This window comes from Balaenoptera physalus (assembly GCF_965194825.1).
Source record: "Balaenoptera physalus genome assembly, chromosome: 12".
Taxonomy (NCBI): Eukaryota; Metazoa; Chordata; class Mammalia; order Artiodactyla; family Balaenopteridae; genus Balaenoptera; species Balaenoptera physalus.
Genome location: NC_138897.1, coordinates 96,645,107 through 96,665,393, shown reverse-complemented (window position 1 = coordinate 96,665,393; position 20,287 = coordinate 96,645,107). Strand labels below are relative to the sequence as shown.

Here is a 20,287-nt window from a genome sequence, read left to right as displayed (position 1 = left end):
GTGTGGCAGGCACACACCCACCTGCTACACCCACAGACACATCCGGGCACCTCCAGACAGACATTCGAGAGGACAAGACCCAGACACACACACAGATGGCCAGAGAGAAACACGTTACGCTTCTACGCGTAGGCGTGCAGCCGCACGGCCACACAGAGACACCGCCTCAAGGCACGTGCATGTGACCGACACATGTCAACACACAGGGATACACAACACACACTCCCCTTTCACTGAGAGCCACACACAGACATGGCCCCCAACCTGAGTGGCACCCTCAGGTGTGTCTGAGGCCTCCACAGTGAAATCTGGATCTAGAGGCAGGACTGCAGCCGCCCTGAGCTCGGCCCAGCTGGCCTCCAAACCCCAGCCCCCTGGCTCCTGGCAGGGCCGCCTGCCTGCCCCCAGCCCCGAGCCGCTGCCTGCTGGGCAAGGGTCCTCTGGGCCTGTTTCCATTCCTCCAGCCCCAGGGGCAGCCCCACCTGCTACCACGCCAACTGGGCAAGAGGGCCACCAGGGCCGGGTTGACCATGCGTGCCCTGCAGCGCTGGCCGGCACACGTCAGGACCTGCGGACACATCTGCTCACACCAGGGCCTGGTGCGCACACGCAGGCGTCTGCAGACATGGTTCAGGAACACCCCACGGCTGAACAGCAGGCTGGGCCCCTGCCCGCCACCATCTGTCACTCCCGTGCAGCGGCGGCAGAGAGCTAAGCTGCAAGCAGCTGGCATGTTAATTACAGGTTCTTCTCCAGGAAACATTCAAAGCAGCGTTCTGGGGAGAAACCACGAATGACACATGGTGATTTGGAAGCAGAAGGGCCGCCCAGCAGCTCTGGCAAGGAGACTTGGGGCAGGGAGACCCCAGCTGCCCTGGGCGTCTCAGACACAGCGGGAAGCTCCACACAGGGCCTCCCTGGGCCCAGCCTCTCGGGACTCCTGGACCCTCTGGGACCGATGCAGGCCGGTGGGCGTTCTGGCCCCCACTGTCCCCGTTACCGTGCCAGCTCGCCCCAGTGCCGACCTGCACCACACTGCCAACCATCTCCCACAGCCCTGGTCCTGGCCCAGCTCCTGGCCTGAATGCCACTGCCAACACAGTCAGCTCCCGGGGAGGCTGGTGTGTCAGGACCGCCCAGGCCCGCGGGAGGAAGGAGCAGCACGGGCCACCGACCATGACCGTGACCGCAGATGAGAGCACCAAGGCTGCCCAAGGAGGGCAGAGGCCTCCCCAGGAAGACACCCCTCGGGCGGCCCTGGGACCACCACCCAGAAGTGTCCAGCCCCCCAGGTCAAAGGCTCGAAGACGCTATGGCCTGGCCCGGGGTTAGAGGCAGAAGGCAGGGCTGCCTGGGCCAGCGGACCCTGGGGGTCGGGGAGCTGGGGGAGAGGACGGCCAGGGATCCATGGCTGTCCCTGCCACCCGGGGAATTAATGGGTTAATTACACACCCTATAAAAAGCCCCTGTGATTTAGAGAGGCTGCCTGTCAAACCCTGGAACTCTGGAACTCGCAGTAAATCAGGGGCTGCGGGGATGAGGCGGGCGGAGCCCAGGACCCTGCCCTCCAATGAGCCGAAACGGCTGTAAATCTGCAGAAATGGCTTTTATGGAGCTCTGGGTTTTATGGTGTCATTAACAGTCCTCCCGATACTTAAGAGGAAATGAAATAAAGTCGTGAGGAGGGGGCTGGGGGACAGGGACGGGGCCCCCCCCTGGCTGGAGTATCAGGCGGCAGCAGGCCGTCCCCCTCCTGCCCCTGGGCTCCAGACGACAGCTAAGGGACTGGGGCCACACACCCCGGTCCAGACTCTCCGGCCCGGCCGAGTATGGTCCGGGAGATGGTGTCAGGGCACTGGGGGGCAGCTGCTCCACGGGTGGGACCCCTGACACCAAGCGCTGCCCCACAGGACCCAGAGGCAGAGTGTCCGGCCCACCCACACTCCTCGCAGGCCAGGGCTGCAGGGCAGGACCCCAGGAGGGATGCTCCCTCGGAACCTCCGCCCACTCTGGCCCCATCCCCAACCTGCACCAGCCCCCCCTCCAGCCTGGGGGCAGCGCCTGGCACAGTCGGGGCTCCTGAGGGCCGGGGTGCGGGGAGCAGACAGCAGAAGCAGGGCGGGACACTTACGGAGTAACCTCTGCCTGAGACCGCCTGCGCCGAGCTCTGCAGGGAAGGAAGAAGGACAGTCAGGAACCGGCGGCAGCCCCTGATGGCCACCCTCTCCTCCGAGGACCTGAGCAGGCAGAGCCCGGCAGCCCCCTCCAGGGTCTTTGCTGGAACTCTGGCCTGGGGCCACGCCGAGCACCATGGAGCCCAGATCAGCCTGGGGCCTGGCTTAAAGACCTGCACCAGGAGCCTTCCACCCCGAGACCTGGAGATGTGGTCCAGCCCAGAGGGGCCTCCCCACGTTCCTCGGGGAGGGGCTCAGCCCTTGGCCAGATTTCAGCCCCTCCCAGAGGACCAACCCCACCTTTCCACACAGGGTTCTGGGCCAGGGGTCGAACCCCTCTCTGTGCTCAGGTCGACCTTTCCCTCACCACCCACCAGCCTCCCAGGTCACAGGGTCCAGCGGGAAACCTCGGGAAGCCTTCCTGGAGGAGGAGCTGGGCAACTGGGGCCTCAGATGTCAAGATGTGGGGGTCAGCTGTGGCCTGGAGGCTGGCAGCCACCCCAGAGGCCCTGTGAGGGGACCCCAGCAATGCTTGATGGAGCTCCCTCTGGTTCAAAAGGGCATTTCGGATCCGATGGGAGAGACCAGTCAAGTGCATTTCACCAGCTCCCCAGGGCTGAGCCCTGAGGTCCAGGCGGACAGGACATGGTGACCGGGCAGGTGTGTGTGCGGGGGACATTGGCACAGTCAGCGAGAGTGGGCTTGTCTGAGGTGTGTGGGACCCACAGACCAGGGTCCAGGCCACACTGAGGTCCAGATGCCAAGATTCTTCTGGGAGGGGCGACCACTGCAGCCTGGCCCACTCTGCTCTGCTCAGCTGAGGCCAGGCCACCCCTCCCCGCCCCAGGCAGACCCTGGCCGGCCCGGGCCAGCCCCTGGGGGTCTGCCAGGCCGAGCTCACCGCAGTGGGGGTCCCTCACCACCAGGGGTGGCCCAGCCCCAGGCCCTGCTGATGGGGGTGGGTAGGGTGCCATAATTGCCCCCAAGCTTGCGCCCTCACACCGCTGGCACTGTGCTCAGAATCTGTCTCCGTTCATTTACCGCGGCTGGCAATTAGAGGAGTTCGAACTAGGGCAGCCCCCGCGGCCCCAGACAATTACCAGCCTATTTTCCCATCTTGTGGCAACAAGATCGGAGCCGGGCAATTAGGCCCTCCTCCCGGCCTCCCGTGCCCGCCCTCCCCCAGCCCCCATTTAAATGATAATGAGATACGGCTCGTTCCATTTAGCCCTGCAGAAAACCCGTCTCTGCTCTGCGGCCACTTCTGCAGCTGGGGGTCAAGAAGACAAAGGCCTCTTCCAGGAGCAATGCCTCCTCCTGGGAACCCTTCTGCCTGAGTCGTCCCTCCCCCTGGGGCCCCTCTGTCCCCACCCCTAGCCCTTACATCACCTGCCCATCCCCTTCTCCAAGGTCCAGGGAGACCCAGGGGCCCTGGAGGGCTACCCAGCATCCCCACTGTGGGCCAAATCCCAGCGGCAGCTCCTGTGTGTTGCCTGCCTGGGTCATCCCCACACTGGGCCCCAAGAACACCTACCCCGGGACCTGAGCTCAGGGACCTGTCTTTTAGGCAGGACACCGAAGGGTGTCCCCTGACAGGCCAGCTTGTGCCTCGGCGGGGCACCCTCCCCTCCGCGTGGCCCCCAGTGGCCACCTCAGCATCCAGGCAGAGACCTGGACTGCTGGACACGCAGGCCACTGCCAGCCTGAGCTGACAGGCCGGTCCGCCTGGGCAGGTGGGAGTGCTTCCAGCTTGTTCCCTGCAGTTCCAGACCTGCTCACCGGGCCAGAGACGCTCCCCCTGCCCTTCTTAATAAACACATCTGTGCGAGTCATTCCCCATCCACATCCCTGCAAGCTGCCTGCCTGGCACCAACCCCGAGCCCGCCCCCAGCGGGACACAGGACCTGCACTCCGGCACGGTCGCCTCCACGGGCCCCGGCCAGTGCCTCATGGTTGCGCCTCATTCAAATCCCTCCTAACGGGGAAGCCCTAATTAGTGAAAAATCATGTTTTAATGAAGGCAGATGCTAATTGTGAGCACAAAACCCTCAGTTGAGACTCTGGGCCCCTAAGCAAACGGCTTACAGTGTCTGAAGGTTGGGGGCTGGTCTGGCAGTCACCCCAGGGACCCAGAAATGCTCCAGTGAGCAGCTGGGCTACTCACGTCACTGAGCTGGTCCCGAGAACTGCTCCTCCGGGAGCTGGTGGCTTCTCGGACGCTGTCGCCGTCACTGTTGTGGTCGCCCCCTCTGGACACTGTGACCTTCATCTGGGGAACGGGAGACACAGGCTCAGCAAACACCCTGCAGGGTAGGGCCGGGGCACAGCCAGGCTCGGGCTCCTCCCCCCTCCGCGACCCGGTCCCTCTGGGCTGAAACCTGGGGAGGGGGCGGCAGGGGCAGAGCCAAGCATTTACAACCCAGTACCACCCATTCCTACCCAGCATGGGAAAGAGACGCCTCAGGGAGCGAAGGGCGAGCACTCAGCAGCATGAACTGCTGCCAGCTCGGTCTCTCCTCTCCTCCCGCTGGCCCAGCGGGCGACTGTAAAGACTCCTGGCTGCGGAGCGGGCCCGTGGGCCGCCCTGCCCTCTTCCACTCCACCAGGGCCGGTCAGGGGGCGTCAAGACAGGCCGGCGGCAATTCACCCCCGCTCCCGGCACGCACACCACTCCCGGGCCCCTTCAGTCCTCACCACAACCCATGGTGGGCAGTCAGGGCTGCAAGGGCTGCAGAGCCACTCCCCGCTCTGTGTCCTAGGGCCATTACTCAACCTCTCTGTGCCTCAGTTCTGTCATCTGCAGAACGAAGCAAGTAGTACTCACTAGGACAGGTGCTGCTAGGTCATGTATCTGCCAGAATTTCTGTAGACCTGGCGGGCCCTCAGCTCTTTGCTCCTCACACAAAAGCCCTGTTAGATGCTTTGTGCCCACTTTAGAGGAGGAAACCAAGGCCTAGAGAGGTTACGTGACAGTGTGGAAAGTGGACCCAAAATCCTGCTTGCATCTTTCTTTTTACTCGGAAATAGTTTCAAACCTCACAAAACTGCGGGGCAGGGGTGCCCATCACGGCCCCAGACCTCCACCCTCCCAGGCCCAGGAACTCACCACCCCTGAACCAGGCCAGCCTCCACCCATGTCTTGCCAGCTCCTGGTGCCCTCCCGGCAGGACCCGCTGAGCTCGGCCATCCCACCACCTCCCGGTCTCTCCAGCCTCCCTGTGTTGGAACGTTCCCGCAGCTTCGTCTGGACACGCACTGACGGCCCACACCTTCATCTGCGTGTCTGACGCCTCCTAGCGGCAGACCGAGGCCGTGGCTTTTGGCCGGCATGCTGCCTAGCACCCGATGACCCCTGCTCCAGGGGCTGCCACTGTCCCTGTGGGGCAGCGTGGGGGGCGTGCGGGGCGTGCGGACGGCCTGCCCCCCTCTCCACCCCCAGGCCGCCCAGCCCAGCGCACAAGCTCGCGGAGCTCAGGAGTGCTCAGAAGCTGCGCCACGACCGGGGTCAGGCAGGCCCAGTCCTCCACGCCCAGCCGTTTATTCATAAGCATCCTTCAGCCCCAGAGACCCCAGCCGGGGCGGGAGGTCAGGACGGGTCAGCAAGGTGCACCAGCTATGCTCTGGAATATTCTCGAGTCCCCAGGAAACCCCCTTATGGCCTGAGCCCTTCTTCCTGCAGACCCCAGGGTGGGCTCGGCCAGAAGCCTCTCTCGAGGCAGCCCCTCAGAGCCCCTGCTCCCCAGGGCCAACCTAAGCCCTGAGATGGGGTACAACTCCCCAAAGCCACAGGCCCCTACACTGTGTGGCCAGCAGAGTGTAATGACAAAACACAGAACCAGTGTCCATCCACAGCCCGGGCCCTGGGTGCAAGGACCCTCTTGGGAAGCTGGAACAGTCACACCGGGGGGAGCCCAGGCCTCAATACCACCCTCGCTCCCCACGGCAGGCCCAGGGCGGGGTTCCAGTCCTACCCCAGGCAGCAGCACCCCCATCGTGAGCCCGTGGCACCCCAGCCTCACTAGCTCCATCGTGCTCAGCCAAGCGGTGAATGCGCAGCCCCTGGGCCAGCGCTGCCTCTTCTGACTGTGCTTGAGCCTGTTTCCTCATCTGTGAAATGGGGGTGCCGACAGAGCCCTTCACAGGCACTATGGGGGTAAGAGGTTCTGTTTGTGAGCCGGAACCCTTCTCCAGCACCGAGAAGCCACCAGGTGTCCCTGTTGTCCCCAGTGGGCTCTAACTGCCCCGCAGGGATGGGCGTTTCTTGCCTCTGGACCCCGAGACAGGTCTCACCAAAAGGAGGGAATATGGGAGCCTGGGGGACCTTCCTCACCACCTTGCTGGCAGGCAGCCTCTGAGAGAAAACAAACGCCCTAGTCCCGTGGTTTTCAAAGTGGGGTCCCCGGACCAGCAGCAGGAGGACCCAAGAGCTGGTTAGCAATGCAAACACGCACCTTCAGGCCCCGCCCCAGACCTGCTGTGCCATCAGGCCCTCGGGGGATTCTGCTGTGGCTCCAGTTGAGACTCACAGCTCTGATCATTAGTAATCACCATGAGCCCCAACTCACTGCTGGGGGACAGTATTTCGGGTTGGGCTCGGAGCAGGGTCCCTGCCCAAGAAGAAGAAGGCTGGACCCAGAGACACTGCGAGGACAGGAAAGGCCTGGCGCAGGGCCGCTCTGTATAGTTGTGCAGGTTGCTCACTGCACAAGGACACCCAACAAAGCAGGAGGGGAAGCAGAGGCTGAAGAACAACCCACACACAGCTGAAACGTGAGGAGGGAGGATGCCACATTCCACTTCATACATTCACACAAGTTGTCTCCTCTCTAAGCTGGGCCTCAGAGAGGATGCCTTATCCTGACTCCTTGGTGGTGCCCTGCAGAGGGGGGCAGGCTGGGGTCTGTCATCCTTCCTCAGGCAGTCAGTTTTAGCTCTGAAATCCCCATTTCCCAGAAAATCCTGTAAAACTGAGTCCTGTGCCCTGGGAACCACCCCAACCCTGGCCTGGGATGGCTGGTCACCTTCTCTTCCTAGGCCAGGACCCCAAACAGCCCAAGCTGGCGTCTGGCTGTCCTGTAGCCCTACCTGCTTCCTAGCGGCTCAGAAATGCTGCTAGCCAGCTATGCCAGAAGGCCAGGGATGCCATGCCTCCATTTCTAGCTGGAGCTGGAGAGATAAGATCAGAGTCCCTGGGCACTGATTGTCCTGGGAGGGCAGCTGGGAGCCCCTGTGCCTGTGCCCACCCCTGGGCCTTGTGGTCTATCCATCTGCCCATCCATCCATCCACCCATCCATCTATCCATTCACCCTTCCACCTATCCACCCACCTACCCATCCACTCACCCATCCATCCATCCATCCACCCATCTACCTGTCCACTCATCCATCCATCCACCATCCATTCACCTATCTATCCACCTATCCATTCACCCACCCATCGTCCACCCATCCATCCATCCACCCACCCAAGGCTTACTGCGTGCCTATGAGCTGGCTCTATTCTGGGCAGTGAACACAAACAGATCCAAGCCCCCGCCCTCCTGAAGCCACAAAGAGGCCGGCACACGGTCGGCAGACGGCCACAGGTGCTTTGGAAGGACAGCAGCGGAGAAGAGCTAAGAAGGGTCGCCAGGGCGGGCCTCACTGAGAAGGTGACACTTCTGAAAGGCGAGGAGGTGGGTCACGGGGCTATCGGGAAGAGGGGGGGACGGCACCGCTGGGAGCAATGGGGAGAGGAGAGCCCTAGCGGTTTCCGCGAGGTGTGCAAAATTCCTGAGCACGTACCAATCGGCTCGTGCAAGCTGGCACACCACCAGAACGTGTCCTCAGGCTGGCGGGGCCAGGACTCCCCTTTAGACGGGTGGATATGTGGAAGCAGGGCTTTGCTCTCCAGCTGGCAGGGTGAGCTCACGGCCCTCAGAAGGGTGGCGAGAGGACACTTCCCTCAGACCAGCAGGGTCAGGGGCACCGCCCTCAGACTGAGGCACCCCAGGAGCACCTGGGGTCCTGGGCTTTCTGGCCAGCAGGGCTCCCCTCCCCGCCCTGGGTTCTGTGGCACATCCCAGGAGGAAGCGTCTGTCTCCCGGGCCGGCCGCCAAGCGCACTTGGCCGCAGACAGGCAGCATGTGGTTCCACTTGGTGATCAGACCCCCAGAGTGTGGGGGGCGGGCGGCCAGCCCAGGGGGTGCGGCTGAGAAGGGGCTCAAGAGGTGGGACCCAGCGGTGTCCCCAGGCTGCCCCTCAAGCTGCACACCAGGTGGCTTCCCCCCTGGTGCGGAGAGGAAACGCCCTGGGCCTGGGATGCCCTGGGGCTGGCTGGGGGCGCCCGGAACCCCTCTCTCCAGCAGTGAGCAGGCTCACAGGGAGTCCAGACCCTTCACAGACCAGCACCCACCAGAGCGCACAGATACGAGGGCGACTGAGAGCCCCGGACGGCCCTGCATGAACCCAACCCGGCCCCTCCTGCCCGACCATCACCCACCTGCTCCTGACACCTGCCCAGTGCCCCACACGCACACCACCCTGCCGAGACCCTTGGCTGAAGCAGGGCGCACACAGGGCCCCCGCGACCCCTAGAGCCCTGCTGCGCAGACGGAATAGAGGCGCCCTCCCTCCGCACACCCGACTGCTGCGCGCGCGTGCAGATGCACACGCCACCTCTGGCGACAGTGGGGTGGCGGCCCTGGAGCTGTGCAGTGCACAACCTGGACAGCCGCACGTGACAGCCCCTGCAGGAGCTGGCGCCCCGCCACACCGTTCTGCCCGCAGACGACCATCAGCCCGTGGAGCTCTCAGGAGTGCACGCGAGCACACACGTTCTCAGGGGCTCTGGGCTCTGCCCCATGCCTCTCCCCACTGCCCCGCAGGGCTGGGAGGTGCCCTCTGGCCCACGGCTGGTCTGCACTGGCCTCCAGGATAAGGAGAGGCCCACTTGGCCTCCACACCTGCAGGCCTGGGAGGGGAAGGGGTGGAGGATGGCCTAGTGCAGACCCTGGGGAACCCTGAGAAGGGGGCTGTGGCTGAGGCCACCCAGAGTCTCCTTCAAACCAGTCAGGGGACAGGCTCTGGGAGGGTGGGGCAAGGGTCAGGCACATCCCAGCGAGAAGGGAGTCGGGAAAAGTGCCCCCGTGGCCAACTCCACGACGCCCCTGCAGAAACCGAGCACAGGCTCCCGAGAGCCCAGGCGCCCCATCCCGTGTCCACTCAGCAAACACGCACAAACACGCATGTGCACACACCTGGCCTCTCCGTGCCGGGGCCACATGGCAACCCAGGCCTGCGGCGGAGGCCCCTCCTCCTTCACTCCCCACTCCTCCCAGCACCCCAGTTTCCTCTCAGGGACCACCCCCGTGCAAAGCAAGCGCTCCTGGGCCTCCTCAGGGATTGGACACCGTGGGTCTGGGTCTCAGAGACCGTGTGGGCCCCCCAGGTGACTCCCCTGGGCACCTCAAGGGCGACTGGGCAGCCACAGGCCAAGCCCATGGCCCTGAGTGGCCCCCGCGGGCTGGACGGGGAGGCCGCGCCGCGCTCATCCACGAGAACCCACCTGCCTTCTCGCCCCCCCCTCGCGGTCCCTGCTCGTTCCAGCCCATCCCCAGTGTCCAGTGCGTTCTGGGGGCTCCGAAGCCTTCCGTGACCCCTCGGAGCAGGTGCCCGGCACAGCTAAGTGGGGGGCGACAGCCTGTCATGTCCACCTGAAGCCTGGACTGCAGCAGGGTCCGAGGCCCAGGCTGTGCCGGGGATGGTGCCCCCTTCCCCCCGGTGCCCCGCCCCCTAGCCCCTCTGTCACCCCCGCTACATCAGTGCCCCAGGGCTGTAAACCCAAAGCTCTGCCCAGGAAGCCCCTTGCCGCCCGACTACTTGCTCTGTACCTGGTTCCCTGTCGCTCAGGGGGCCGCCTGACCCCACTGAACCTGCACCCCGCCCCGTCTGGCATGTGACAGCAGTGAGGACATCACATACTTTACTCTGTTCAGCCCCCCGCCCCCACCCTCCGAGCTCCAGGTCTGTGCTCTACCTCCCACTCTGGGGAGCCCGGGCTTCGGGCAGGGCCACAGAGCAAGGCTGGCCCAGGGAGGGGCCCTTCTCGCAGACTGGGCAAACACACCCGCGAGGGGGCTGGTGGGCGGGTCAGACACTGGGGTGGGCGAGGAAGGCCAGGGCCCCCGCCCCACCCGACAAGGCGGCCTGAACGGCCTCTCCTCCGCATGCGCACAGCACACCCCCCAGTTCCGCGTGGAGGACGGTCACCCCAAGTGCAGCACTGCAGGCTGGCGTCCGCGACTGACAGCAGCGCCTGCTGGTGAAGTGTGGCACTGCAGCTGCCGGGTGACCCGGGGAAGGGGGAGGGAGGGGGGCGGTCCTCCAGGCTGCGAGGGGGTGGAGGCTCCAGAACCATGCAGTCAGCCCTAAGGAGCCCCGGCTGTGGGCGTGGGCCCTGCTTCTCCCAGGAATCCTTCCCGATGCTCCCTCCACTCCTGCGTCACCACGTGTCCCTCTGAGAGTGAAGCAGGGTCGCTGGACCGCGAGTGCCCAATAGGCAGGGGCTGTCCTAAGTCCCCACTACCTGGCATGGGGCCTGGCACAGTGAGGAGGGGTCCCACGCCAGCACAGGGTCAGGGAGCGAGCTGCTGCCCTCTGAGGCTGGCCACCCCTCCCGCTGCTCCACATCCTTCCCCTGGGACTCGGCCAGGTGGGCAGATGGACAGATGGGTGATTGATGGATGGATGGACAGATGGGGGATGGAGACGTACAACAGATTGTATATGGGACGCTGGCTGAGTTGAGGCTACAACCCGGGGAGCCAGCAGGCTCTGGGAGCTCTATGTAAGCAAGTGCATGTGAGTGTCCGCGACACCCTGCCTGTGCCTCAGTGTGGTCCCTCTTGCTGGGGGACAGCGGTGGTGTGCCGTGCCCTGCCCCCAGTCGTGCCAGTGGACTCTAGGTGTGTGTGCCACCAGAGCAGGGTCCCCTGGGCTCCATCTCACCTCCACTCTTTGGCTGAGCCACTCAGCCTGCTCCATTGCTGTCCCCATCTGTCTGCTGAGTCAAGCCACAAGCACCTCCCCGCAGCTGCCCAGCCCTCCTCCAGTGTGAATTTTGAAACACATAACTCAGCTCATGTCACTGTGCAGCTTAAAACCCCCCAGTGGCCCTCTGTGGGTGAGTGGCATTCACACTTGCCCAGGCCCTGCGCCACCCCCATCCCAGGGTACTGGCCAGCTGGCTCCTCGTCACTCGGGCCTCAGCTCGGGTCACCTCCTGGGTGAGGCCGCCCCAATCCCCTGGTCTAAAGCAGCCCCCTTCCGTTTCCAGGCAGGCCTGTTGTCACCCCCAAATCTCCCCACTCCTGTCACGCCTGTCTGGAACTCCAATGGGTGTCATAGTCACCGAGGCATTCCTGGGCCCAGACAGGGACTGACAACAGAGCCCAAAGAAGTACACGCCGAACAGGCTGTGACAGCATGGCGGGCCGGGGACGTGGGGTGGGTGCCGGCTGCGCCCCAGGCGTCCACTCCCCTCCGCCCTCCTCCCAACAGCGCCCCTCAGCAAGTCTCCCATGCTCCGTCCGCGTGAGGGTCCTGTCTGGGGTGGGGGCCCGTGTTGCAGGCCGCCTCGGCACCTAGCCTGCTGCGCCCTAGGCTGCAGGCCCCGGGCACAGGCGCCAAAGCCACGGAAAGGCCAAGCACTCTGCCCTTAGGCCCTGCCAGGCCGCCGGATTCCCCCCGCAGGATGGGGCCAGGTGAGTTTGCCAAGGAGGCCAAAGCTGAGCCTCGCCCGGCCAGGCCTCACCCAGGAGGCGGGAGGAACCCTTCTACAAGGAATAACGATAAAGCAGTAACCACAATAAGAGCAGCAAACAAGCGTATCTAGCACGGACCGTGCACGCCAACTCAGTTTTTCATCTCAGCAACCTGAGGCGCATGCAGTAGTGACAGCCCCACTTCACACATGAGGAAACAGGCCATCTGAAAGGAGGAGTCCTTGCCTGGGGCCACTGCAGAGCCCGGGCCCCTAACCCTGGAACTGCACCTCCGCGTGTGTGGTCCCAGCCAGGCTGGCGCAGAGCCGACGATGACAATGACGATGACGGCATGATGGGGGGGGAGGGGGAGAGGATGAAGAGCGACCCAGGAAAGCCCCCCGCGGCTGCCCCTCCCCACAAGCTGCAGCCCAGGCCTCAGAACAGGTGGAGGTGGGAGAAACCATCCACATTAAAGGAGCCAGGCATTTACAGCAGCTAGCCAGGACCCAGAATGGTTCTGACTTTAAATTGACTCACCGAAAATCCTTAGGGAGGGGTGTCATTACCCCACTGTACAGATGAGAAAACTGAGGCACCGAGGGGCAGTCACCTGCCCAAGGCCACACCGCTAGTAGGTGTCAGAGCTTATTCCCCACCACGATGCTCATCTGCCAGAGGCCAAGTGTGAATCTTCTGGAAGGACTCTACCCGGCCCAGTCTGGAAACTGTCTTGTGAGTGATTAGAAAACCCCTGAACAAACTGGCAAACAAATATGGGCCCAGCCGACAGATGTGATGGTGAGGAGCACGGACGGGCCAACGTGGAGTGCACCCAGAACTCTGTCCCTCTCTGTCTCACTCTCTCGGCGTTTACGGAGGCTCCAGGGGCCCAGCCCTCTGCCAGCCTCGGGGTTACCAGGCCTGGTGGAGGGGTGCAGATGAGAAATAACCACACCGCAGAAGGGTGAGCTGAAGAGAGGGGCACGGGGGACTTCCCTGGTGGTCCAGCGGTTAAGAATCCGCCTTCCAATGCAGGGGATGCGGGCTGGATCCCTGTGCAGGGAACTAAGATCCCACATGCCGCGGGGCAACTAAGCCCGCGCACCGCAACTAGAGAAGTCCACGTGCTGCAACGAAGGCCCAGCGCAGCCAAAATAAAAAAAAAAAAAAAAAAAAAAGCTGGAGAGGGGCACGGGCACAGGGGAGGGAGGGCGTGCGCGGAGGGGTGGGCGGTGCGGGAGCTGAGCCACAGGGTGAGTGAGCTGGGAGGCAGGCTGTGGGGGGAGGGGGGAGCTCAGGCCATATCCAGGAGCCAGGACTTCCCGAGGGTGGAGGGGACCTTCCAGAATGCTTTCAGCAAGGGAAGGGCATGCTCAAATGAGCTCCTTAGAGGAACCTCACTGCCCGCAGACGGGCAGGGAGACGGGGGCCGGCCAGCTGCTGCTGTCTTCCACGGAAAGGTCAGGGTCAAGGGCAGAGACGCTGGAGCCGAGCCACCTGGTTTGAATTCTGGCTCAGCCACTTTTCCTGCTTGTCTTGGGCAAGTTACGGATATGCTTCCTCGTGTTGCTATTGCTTGTTTTCTGCTTCAGTGCCCTCACCTGAAAATGGCACTAGCAACACGCTGCCTCACAGGCGTGGTCGCTGAACACAGCCCCTGGGCCGACTGTGGGGTCAGCTTGTCTTTGCTGGTGAGACGGTGGTGGGCTGGCCGTGACGGGTAGGCACGGCATCCGGTGACAAAGTCAATTTCTTTAACAGGTACAGGACTATTCAGATCACCTATTTCATCTTATGTCAGTTTTGGCAAGTTGTATTTTTCAAAAAATTTGTTCATTTCACCTAAGTTGTTCAATTACTGGAATAAAACTGTTTCTGTGCCATCCTTTCCATGTCTGTAGCACCTGCAGTGGTAGTTCCTTTTTCGTTCCTAACATTGGTAATCTGTGTTCTTTTTTGCTTGATCAGTCTAACTAGGGAGTTCTCAATTTTGTTGGTGTTTTCCAAGAAACAATTTTTGGCTTTATTTTCTCTATTGTTTGCTTTCTGGTTCACTAATTACGCTCTCATTTGTATTCGCCTTTCTTCTTTAGGATACTTTCCTCTTCTCTTTCTAGCTTCTTCAGGTCACTGATCTTGAACCCGTCTTCTTTTCTAACACGAGCACTGAAACTGGAGGTCTCACTCCGAACACTACTTTAGCTGCACCCCACATATTCTATACGGTGAATTTTTGTTTCCATTTGAATTTTCTAATGAAATCCTGCTCAGAAGGACAGTCAGGAGGCAGAAGCGAAGGACCGGCCTGGGTAGGAGTGAGCAGTGGAAGATTGCTCCCCGTTTCTGGCCCAATCACCGGGGCAGACGCAAGGCTCCCCACTGAAGTGCGGGGAAGCTTTAGAGCTGTGTTCTGGCTTGTTCTCGCTCAGTGCGGGGGCCGTGACATCTGAGTGGAGGGTCTCGGCTCTGGATACACAGGCCTGGTGCTCAAGGGGAGGTTCTAGGCTGACACGCGCTCGGCTTTGCGGTCCAGTGGTGAGGGGTCAAACCAAGGCTGGCTGAGCGAGAGAATGAGGAAACCAACAAGAGCAGCAAGTGTGGGGAGAAAGTGACCTTGGGAAGGTCACCTCCCCGGCCTGCCAGCTCTGAGACACACTGGACCAGTCTGAGGCCAGTCTCAACTGAGAAGGGCTGCATAAGGGCAGAGTAAGATACACGCTGCTTTTCCAAGACTTGGTACAAAAAAACACTGGAATATCCCATTGATAGTTTTCATACTGACTACATATTGAAACGATACTACTTAGAATGTAGCTGGCCCTCGGTGTCCGTGGGGGGCTGGTTCCAGGAGCCCCCTGCAGATACTGAAATCCACGGTTGCTCAGGTCCCTCATATAAAATGATGTAGCCCAGTCAGCCTGCTGCGTCCGCGGATACACAGAGCTGACGGTACATGGATTTAAAATACATTAGGGTTAATTTTGTCTCTTCTCTTCACACTTGCAATGTGGGTCCTATTACAGTCCTATCAAAGAGCGCTGCTCCAAGCTTCGTCTGCAGGGTCAGGACCTGCCTTTTGACAAGGCCCCTGGGACCCTTCCAGGGGTTTGGGCTGTGCACCCCTCCAGGCTCCCCAGTCCCACCCCTGGGATAGGTTTCTTGCCAAGCCCCCCAGGCAAGGGCAGGTGGCTGGGCATGGACACCATCTTCCTTAGACACCACCACCCCTGCTCTGACGAGCTGCTAGGGGCGTCTTGCGGTCAATGCAGCCCCTGGCTGGGAGGAGGCGGGCGAGCCAGACGTCTGTGCACACCAGACGCACGCTTGCCTCTCCTAACGTACTGGGGGACTGAGTCACGTTCCGCGTCTGCTGGGACAGAGGCTTCACGGGGCGCGGGTGATCTGCTTCAGTCGGGACGCATCCTCAGCGTTGGCGCCTTAGGTGCTGACGAAGTCCTCGTGCAGGGAGCGGCCGGTCCAGGGGCCTGTCCTCCCCAGGGTGTCTCCCACGTGAAGGAGCAGACCGTGTTGGGAGCGACCAGGCGTTCACGTGTGGAGCACCTCCGTGCTCAGAAAAGGTGCGTGCACACGCACACGTGGGGAAGGCCTGCGCACAGCAGCAGACGAGCCATCTTCCCCAGGAAACTGCCAGCCTGGACTGGGTGCCCCAGGTGGGCGCTGCAAGTGGCGTGTGGTCCCCTGTGAGGGCCGGGGACTCATCAGGGGTCGCCCACGCTCACCTCCCGGGGCTGCCCTGCCACCCACGGGGTGGATCCCAAGGGGTCTCCTTAGTAAGCACCTGCACAGTACGCTCCATCTCTGGCTGCTTTTGGATGGACCACCTGCTCACCCCTCCCTCTTCAACCTGGCAGCAAATCACAACCACCACTGCCCTTGCCCATCACAGGTTTAACAGGGACGAGGCGCCGAGTCAGGGGCTCCCGCCCAGAAGGTGCCTGTCCCCTCCCCACGGCCCAGTCTGCAGAAGGGGAGGTGGGCTGCAGGGCCGGAGGAGAGGTCCCAGTAGAGCACTGTGCCCAGGCTCTGGTCTCCGTCCGAGGGCTCCCTGGGGCAGCATGGGGCCTCCCCCACAGCCCCACGACACCCCCAAAGACTCACTCCAGCCCCACCCATCAGGCTGGGCTGCCCTACTCTCCCTGTGACGGGGTGGGCCACACCCCACAACCCTGACCTCGGGGCCAGGTCAATTGCCAGGGCCCCAACCTCTGCCACCAGGCCACGCAGAGCCCACACAGCTGTGTCCTTTGGCCAACAAAGTGAGTCATCAAATTAGAATTAGCCACCAAAGTTTCAAAAATCACTGAATCCACAGAAAAACCCAGGTTTCCAGTTGTTCGCAGAAACAAAGATCTGGCCACACTGGACCTACATATTCTCATGGCAACACGGGTCCCCCAGGACACGACACACGCAGCCCAGTCTCCTCCGTGGCCAGTGGGTGCCTCACCAAAGTGCACACCCCTCAGGGTCCCAGCACTCTGAACCTGAGGCCAGCCGCGGCCGTGCGGAGCCCCGGAGGGGTTAGAGGGCCCCTGCAGGTTCAGGCGGAAGCCAAGCCCCTTCCTCAGCAGCGATCACGCAGGGAACAGCCCCACCCCAGTCACCACGGAGCTCCCCCATGGCCGGAGCACTTCCGGAGGGGAAGAAGGAGGGTGGCCCCAGCCGTGGCGTCCCTGTGGGCTCAGCCCTCTTCCCCACCCCCCTTCTGCCATCAGAGACGGTGCCCCGACAGTCCTGTCTGCCCCACTAAGTGGCACCCAAGCACTGCAGCCAACATGCCCAGAGCAGAAAGGCCTAGAAAGGCAGCAGCTGCACCCGTCCAGTCCTGGCCTGCCTGTGCCACGCCCAGAAAAGAGCATGGGGCCAGGGGCGCGGGCGGTGCAGCGATGCTCGCGCTGCCCCTCGGGCTGGGAGGTCAGGGCAGCGGGAGGGAGGGGGCGGCCTGAAGCCTTGCCACCCTCAGTGCATGACGACAGGTAACAGTGGGAACGAACGTGAAGGGTCAACGACAAGACCTCAGAAGCGCCTTCAGTGGCATCTAGAAAATGACCCCTTCCAGAGCCGGGGCTCCAAAACAGGACAGGTGGAGCCAGTCCATCAAGGAGGCTGCCAGGGAGGCCTGGAGGGTGATTATGGCCAGCTGAGTGCCCCCAGGCCCACACCATGTGACGCAGTGAGCCAGGTCCAGGCCAGGCGCCCCCTCCCCTGGTTGCTCTCCCGCAGCTCAGCCGGAACGGAATGAACGACAGGCAAGTCCAGATGTGCAGAAAACCACTTGTCGGAGTAAATCACTTCCCGTACGACACATACTCTGTTAAATTACAAACACTGATGCTGTTATAAAAATAATGGCACAGCACTTTTTATTTTCTTTAATCAGAAAAATAAGCCCCATGTTTCTGGGAGGGAGACCAGGTTATCTGTAGGCTCTGCTCTAGGTGTCAGGACCCCCGGAGGGCCAGGGCCCTCATGACCAAGCAGGGAGGAAGGCTCGGGTCTGGAAACCGGGGGGCACCTCCGTGGCCTCCATGAACCGGGTCGGTATTAGAGGTGGCTGTCACAGCCGGATGAGACTGGGCGCACAGAGCACTGAGTGGGAGCCTGGCCAGGGCATCCCTGGTGGCCGACGCTGCTCTCCCACCTTGTGCCCAGGACTCCAGGAGCACTAGCGTGGGGCTGCCCTGAGCCAGACGTCAGGGGCAAGGGGTGGTGACCCTTGAGCGCAGGTGCGGGTCGGGTGGGAGTGGGGGGCAGCAGAGAAAGTTTTGTAGTGTGAGGTCTGTCCTGATAGGGGACGTCCTAGGGGGCCAGGCGCCGGAAAGCTGTAGGGGACGAATGGGATGCTGGGAGGGGACACTGTGGGAATGGCCTCAGGCCCTGCAGGCTTTCTTGGTCCAAAGCTGGGGGGTGGACAGGAGACTGCCCCGGCTTCAGTGCTCAGTCACTGGGGTGGAGGAAGAGCGCTGACGGGGGCCTGCTGTCTCAGCAGCAGCCGCCACTCAACCACAGACAGCCCTGAGCACCGCCCGTGTCCCCCTCCACAGTCACAGGGCTCTAGAGCCGGACGAACAGCACCCTTTGCAGAGGGAAGCAGCAGGACCGCAGGCCGGGCTCTGGTCGTGCCCACATTCTGCCTGGTGGGGGGCGGGAATGCACGCTGGCCAGATGGGGTGGGGCCCGAGGAGGGCAAGGCCTACAGCCGGCACGCCCCCCAAAGTCGCACATGCACACACTCCACGCACACGCAGACACTTGCAGACCACACGCCGCGTATATGCACACACACACTCACACACTGGCTGTGCAGCACACCCGGGCATGGAAGGCCAACATTCAAGGACACGTGGGCACTTTAGAGGCACAGACAGATGCTAAAGGACCCCCCACCCCACAAGCCTGAGCCCCTGGGGGTGGCTGTGCGCTCTCTCCCGGGGGCGTGCGCGTCACAAAGCAGCGGGCACGGCGGGGGCCAGCCTGGTGGGAGGTGGGAAGGCGCTGTGGTCCTCTCCGCTCTTCCCGGCGTGGGGGGCCTCAGCTCGGTGGTGGCCCTGCAGGGGCTCCTGTCTGCTGGGCCTCAGCCTCCAGCTGCAAACGGCCCGGCCTGTCCGGAGAAGGCCTCCGGCCAGTCCGACAACACATCTCGGGCCACAGGCTGAGGGGGCCTTGGCCCGGCCCAGCACAGCCACACCTGGGGTGGTCTGGGAAAACGGGCGTCAGGCTCCAGGGCTCACAGATGGGGCCTGGCGGGCCACTGCAGGGGTGGAGGATCGAGTCCGTCGTGACCTCAGGGGCCGGCAGGGTTGGCCTGGGGCCAGGAGGGAGAGCTGGGGCTGATGGGCCCGGACCAGGTCCAGCAGGGACTGCCGTGGCTGGCTCGGGGGCCCCAGGAGAGGCCGGCGGGGTGGGGCTGGCCGGCCCAGGAGTGACGGGCGCTCAGGTATGGGGAGTAACGGCTGGGGCTGGCAGGGCTGGCTCGGACCCAGAAGTGACCGCAGGGGCTGGCAGGGCTGTTTCGGGCCCAGAAGTGGCCGCTTTCGTCGGCACGGCTGTTCTGGGCCCAAGAGTGGCCGCTTGGGCGGGTGAGGCTGTTCTGGGTCCATGAGTGGCCGCTTTTGCTGGCACGGCTGTCCAGGGCCCAACAGTGAAGGCTTGGGGGGGCCAGGCTGCTCTGGGGTTTCGACTAATTGCTGGGGCTGACTGAGGCCCAGGAGTGACCGCCGGGGGCGGCTGGGCTGGCCCAGGAGGGACCTTCGGGGCTGGCACGGGGCTAGGGACACCCGCCGGGGGCAGCAGCACTGGCCTGAGAGTGAGCTGGTGGGCCGGCGACGTGGACGCAGCATGAGGAGTGACTGTGGGGGCTGGCACCGCTGGCACTGGGCTAGCAGTGACCGAAGCGGCCGGCACCGCTGTCCTGAGGATGCCCTGCCGGGCTGGCCACGGAGACACGGGCCCATCCACGACCGCGTGGGCCAGCAGCGGTGCCAGAGGGCCAGCAGGGACCGACAGAGGTGGCATGGGGCCAGGACAGACCGCAGGGGCCGGCAGCGGTGCCACGGGGCCAGGATGGACCGCAGGGGTCGACAGAGGTGACACGGGGCCAGGATGGACCGCAGGGGCCGGCAGCGCTGCCACGGGGCCAGGAGGGAGCGCAGGCGCCGGCAGCGCTGCCTGGGGGCTAGGAGTGCCCAACGCGGCTGGCGGGGCTGAGCCGGGAGTGACCGCTGGGGCCGGCAGGGCTGATCTGGGGCTGGAAGCAGCTGCTGGGGCCGGCAGGGCTGACCTGGACCCAGAAGTGACCGCCGGGGCTGGCTGGGCTGTCTTGGGCCCAGAAGTGACCGCTGGGGCCAGCTGCGCTGACCCGGGAGTGGCCGCTGGGGCTGGAAGGGCTGCCCAGGGTCCGGGAGAGCCCGACGGGGCTGGCAGCGCTGACACGGGGCTGGGAGTGACCCCTGGGGCTGGCTGGGCTGGAGCTGCTGCTGGCGCTGGGCCGGGCCGTTCTGGTCCCAGTGGTTGGCTGGGAGCGGCCCCCCTTCTGGGGAGCACACCTGCATGGAAGAAAGAGCACGTGTCCACCTGGGCAGGTGTGCCTGTAGACCCCCCATCCAGCCCAGGCCCCTGAGACATGCTGCCCCCTCACCAGCATTCCAATCCCCAAGGGAGTTGAAAGTGGAGTGTGAAACACCAAGAAAAACCCCTCTCGGAAAAGAAGGCGCAAACCAATGAGTCCCTGGAGAGGAAAACAGCTGTAGTGCTGAGCCGACACCTAGGACAGAACCCTGTACTCTGGGAGAAAGCCCCTGGCCCCAGTCTCCCTGCCCCATGCCAGCTGAGCTCTGGGTGACAGCA

The 20,287-nt window shown here is 63.2% G+C and overlaps 1 protein-coding gene across 9 annotated transcripts in view; it reads right to left on the bottom strand.

The window, feature by feature from the left end:
- The window catches only part of FBRSL1 (fibrosin like 1), an 86,755-nt gene that overhangs the window by 49,396 nt on the left and 17,072 nt on the right, over window positions 1–20,287 (bottom strand). For 8 of the 9 annotated variants that reach the window (XM_082418458.1, XM_082418451.1, XM_082418453.1 and 5 more), the window contains exons 3-4: window positions 4,339–4,443; window positions 2,132–2,167 (exon numbers count right to left, since the gene is read on the bottom strand). In XM_082418458.1, the coding sequence (XP_082274584.1) occupies window positions 2,132–2,167; window positions 4,339–4,443 (141 nt within the window). Of the gene's footprint in view, window positions 1–2,131; window positions 2,168–4,338; window positions 4,444–17,253; window positions 19,987–20,287 lie in introns of those variants that run through there. The other variant, XM_082418460.1, reaches the window with a different exon arrangement.